Source organism: Haliotis rufescens, unplaced genomic scaffold (genome assembly GCF_023055435.1).
Source record: "Haliotis rufescens isolate VD_foot unplaced genomic scaffold, xgHalRufe1.0.p SCAF_12, whole genome shotgun sequence".
Lineage (NCBI taxonomy): Eukaryota > Metazoa > Mollusca > Gastropoda > Lepetellida > Haliotidae > Haliotis > Haliotis rufescens.
Window position 1 is genome coordinate 7314492 of NW_025963802.1, and position 4224 is coordinate 7318715.

Here is a 4224-nt window from a genome sequence, read left to right on the forward strand (position 1 = left end):
ACATAATCTAGAAATTATGATTTAAACTCATAATTATTGCCTTAGAGACTTGTGCAAATCTACAGTAAACCGTCTTACGCCAGATCCCACCACATATAGTTCGAGTAACGTGACTGTCGTTTTTGAAGACACGTTAGGCTGTACTTACAAAAATTAGGTATCACTTTTATTTGAAGACAAAAGCATACGCATGCAATTTGAACAATGAAAGCTACATGCACAAAACTAGTCCCAATATGAATTCCAACCAGTGATGACCGAGCTCATACTGAACAGAGACGAGCCCAATGGTTTTGGCTGAATTCATTATATTGGCTGTGCATTATATATTAGATCTATTTCCATCACAGTTACGATTGCCGTATTCAACATATGATTCGGAGCTCTCTGACACAAACAGATGGTCTACATCCTGACCATAATGCATATATTAACGGTTCAATTTGAGTATCTGTGAAACGTGTGACCTGTTGCGAGGCAACAGATGCAGCAACCAATATAACATTTGTAAAACAATAATACAAAATTTAGGAATAGAAATGTGTTTGCAGAAATTATATTAACCCCATCACCGTTTTTTTTTAATGCCCCAAGACTCGTAATATTACCATGTCTCTAGTATCTCTAGTGCTGGTGGTGGTGGTAGTTGTGGTGATGGCGAGTGCTGCTGCTTGTGGTGATGATGGTGCTGCTGGCGGTGATGGTGGTGCTGGCGAGTGCTGCTGGTGGTGATGATGGTGCTGCTGGCGGTGGTGGTGGTGCTGGCAAGTCCTGCTGCTTGTGGTGATGATGGTGCTGCTGGCGGTGGTGCTGGCGAGTGCTGCTGGTGGTGATGATGGTGCTGCTGGCGGTGGTGCTGGCAAGTCCTGCTGCTTGTGGTGATGATGGTGCTGCTGGCGGTGGTGGTGGTGCTGGCAAGTCCTGCTGCTTGTGGTGATGATGCTGCTGGCGGTGGTGCTGGCGAGTGCTGCTGGTGGTGATGATGGTGCTGCTGGCGGTGGTGCTGGCGAGTGCTGCTGCTGGTGGTGATGATGGTGCTGCTGGCGGTGGTGCTTGCGAGTGCTGCTGGTAGTGTTGATGATGGTGCTGCTGGCGGTGGTGGCGGTGATGGTGGTGCTGGCAAGTGCTGCTGCTGGTGGTGATGATGGTGCTGCTGGCGGTGGTGCTGGCGAGTGCTGCTGGTAGTGTTGATGATGGTGCTGCTGGGGGTGGTGGTGGTGGTGGTGGTGGTGCTGGCAAGTGCTGCTGCTGGTGGTGATGATGGTGCTGCTGGCGGTGGTGGTGGTGGTGGTGGTAGTGCTGGCAAGTCCTGCTGCTGGTGGTGATGATGGTGCTGCTGGCGGTGGTGGTGGTGCTGGCAAGTGCTGCTGCTGGTGGTGATGATGGTGCTGCTGGCGGTAGTGCTGGCAAGTCCTGCTGCTGGTGGTGATGGTGCTGCTGGCGGTGGTGCTGGCGAGTGCTGCTGGTAGTGTTGATGATGGTGCTGCTGGCGGTGGTGGTGGTGGTGGTGGTGGTGGTGGTGCTGGCAAGTGCTGCTGCTGGTGGTGATGATGGTGCTGCTGGCGGTGGTGGTAGTGCTGGCAAGTCCTGCTGCTGGTGGTGATGATGGTGCTGCTGGCGGTGGTGGTGGTGCTGGCAAGTGCTGCTGCTGGTGGTGATGATGGTGCTGCTGGCGGTGGTGGTCGTGCTGGCAAGTCCTGCTGCTGGTGGTGATGATGGTGCTGCTGGCGGTGGTGCTGGCGAGTGCTGCTGGTAGTGTTGATGATGGTGCTGCTGGCGGTGGTGGTGGTGGTGGTGGTGGTGCTGGCAAGTGCTGCTGCTGGTGGTGATGATGGTGCTGCTGGCGGTGGTGGTAGTGCTGGCAAGTCCTGCTGCTGGTGGTGATGATGGTGCTGCTGGCGGTGGTGGTGGTGCTGGCAAGTGCTGCTGCTGGTGGTGATGATGGTGCTGCTGGCGGTGGTGGTGGTGCTGGCAAGTGCTGCTGCTGGTGGTGATGATGGTGCTGCTGGCGGTGGTGGTAGTGCTGTCAAGTCCTGCTGCTGGTGGTGATGATGGTGCTGCTGGCGGTGGTGGTGGCGAGTGCTGCTGGTGGTGTTGATGATGGTGCTGCTGGCGGCGGTGGTGGTGGTGGTGGTGGTGCTGGCAAGTGCTGCTGCTGGTGGTGATGATGGTGCTGCTGACGGTGGTGTTGGTGGTGGCGAGTGCTGCTGGTGGTGATGATGGTGCTGCTGGCGGTGGTGGCGGTGGTGGTGGCGAGTGCTGCTGGCGGTGGTGGTGGTGCTGGCAAGTACTGCTGCTGGTGGTGATTATGGTGCTGCTGGCGGTGGTGGTGGTGGTGGCGAGTGCTGCTGGTGGTGATGATGGTGCTGTTGATGGTGGTTGTGGTGTTGGTTTTGGTGGTGGTGGTGCTTGTGGTGGCGATTGCTGCTGGTGGTCGTGGTGGTGGCGAGTGCTGCTTCTGGTTGTGATGATGGTGCTGGTGGTGGTGGTTGTGGTGGTGGTGGTGCTTGTGGTGGCGAGTGCTGCTGGTGGTGGTGGTGGCGAGTGCTGCTGCTGGTGGTGATGATGGTGCTGGTGGTGATGATGGTGCTGGTGGTGGTGGTTGTGGTGGTGGTTTTGGTGGTGGTGGTGGTGCTTGTGGTGGCGAGTGCTGGGGGATGAGAAAACTGACCTTCGAGCGAACCCTAAAGCTTCATTTATTTCATAGAGCGTCCGCCCGGAGAGCGGAAGGTCCGCGGTTCGATCCCCAGCCGCGTCATACCAAAAGACGTTAAAAGATGGTACTTGTTGTTACCCTGTCTGGCGCTCAGCATTAAGGGGCTAAAACAAGGACTTGTCGGCTCGGAGTCAGTATACTGTGTCTGAGTGGGGTATTCATGTTAAACTGCGGCATGGTATCTCAGTGTGCTAGCACTATAAATCGGCATCAGTCCGGACTAGTACACGCAGCCACACACACACACATACACGTGCATGCACGTCGCTATATAAGTGCAATTATCTTGGACGCGACGTTAAACCCCATTTCACCTCACCTCATCTATTTCATCACATGGCCCCTGCGAATATAGGGTAATTATTGCGTTTGGTATAAAGCATTTCGCTATTTAAGACAGTGATCTTGACCTTCGACCTGTAAATGACATCTGTCAAAAGAATTCCATGGCAGGACACCCTGCCATGGCCATAGTATTTGCCTTGCTAGACCTGTAGTATCCAGGTGAAGTAGTCAGGCCAGAAGTATCCACGAGACAAGCATCTCCGATATTCTAACGCTAAGTCTCTAAAACCATAATTTTGATAGAAACAAACAACTGGGCCTTTTTTAAAGCTTTTTTTAAAAAGAAATGTCTCTAAAATAATTTTGCCTTTAGTTTTAGTATTGCTCGCTGAACATGTTGGATGTCCTGAAAACTATATTGTGAAAAAACTTTTCGGTTCCACCATTCAAAGACAAAAATAATGCTTTGCAGAATCAATGGCCGAAAAAATATTCTGCCTCCAACAGAAATGTCTTCAAGCTAGTTCTGCTAACATTTAAATATCTATTCATTATGTTGTATACACGTGTGTCTTTGCCCGGACTTTAATTCCCCTGTCTATCAACTCAGGATATTGCACATTGTTGAGAAGTAATCAGTGTCGATGTCTTGCGCCAGGGCAAGTGAGCTACATCACTTGTCTTGGCGTCTTTCATTGTTACCCTAACAAGGTTGTTATCTTTTAGTACCCCTTTGAACAACCAACAAACCGAACACCCCCACCCCCCGCCTGCCTCGTATCATTACCAAGCTGCTGACAGTTGCGTCTTTGTGTATGCGGGACAGTACCTGTTGTCAGTCGTTACAGCTTATATCACAGGGAAGTCAATATTGACCTACATTAGTCCGTGACTACTAACGATCGACTTTACTTGTTAACTGGATGCTGGCGAGGCTACCAACTGACACCAATAATACTAGCATTTTCAAAAGGGAGGGGTCCAAAATAACAAAATCCTCTCTCAGATAAGTTTACTGCCTACAACATACTACATTTGTTTTGCAAAGGTAGGGGGGGGGGGGGGGGGGGGGGGGGGTGCCTCTGGATCCACCTATGATGTACAACTCAAATATTGATGTGGATATCTCTCTAGCATATTTCCACGATACACACACTGATTACTTATAATGTATAATATGATAATATTTCAACTCGCATCATGGCCTCATCTTGACCATCACT

General features: G+C 51.4%; 1 protein-coding gene across 1 annotated transcript; it reads right to left on the reverse strand.

Moving 5' to 3' along the window:
- Positions 1–624: 624 nt before the first annotated feature.
- Positions 625–3040, reverse strand: LOC124130769 (protein roadkill-like). The gene is made up of 3 exons (XM_048393859.1): positions 3036–3040; positions 2182–2366; positions 625–1202 (listed from the first exon to the last, which is right to left on the reverse strand). The coding sequence occupies exons 1-3, from the start codon at positions 3038–3040 to the stop codon at positions 625–627; spliced, it is 768 nt and encodes a 255-aa protein (XP_048249816.1).
- Between the last annotated feature and the right edge of the window lie 1184 nt (positions 3041–4224).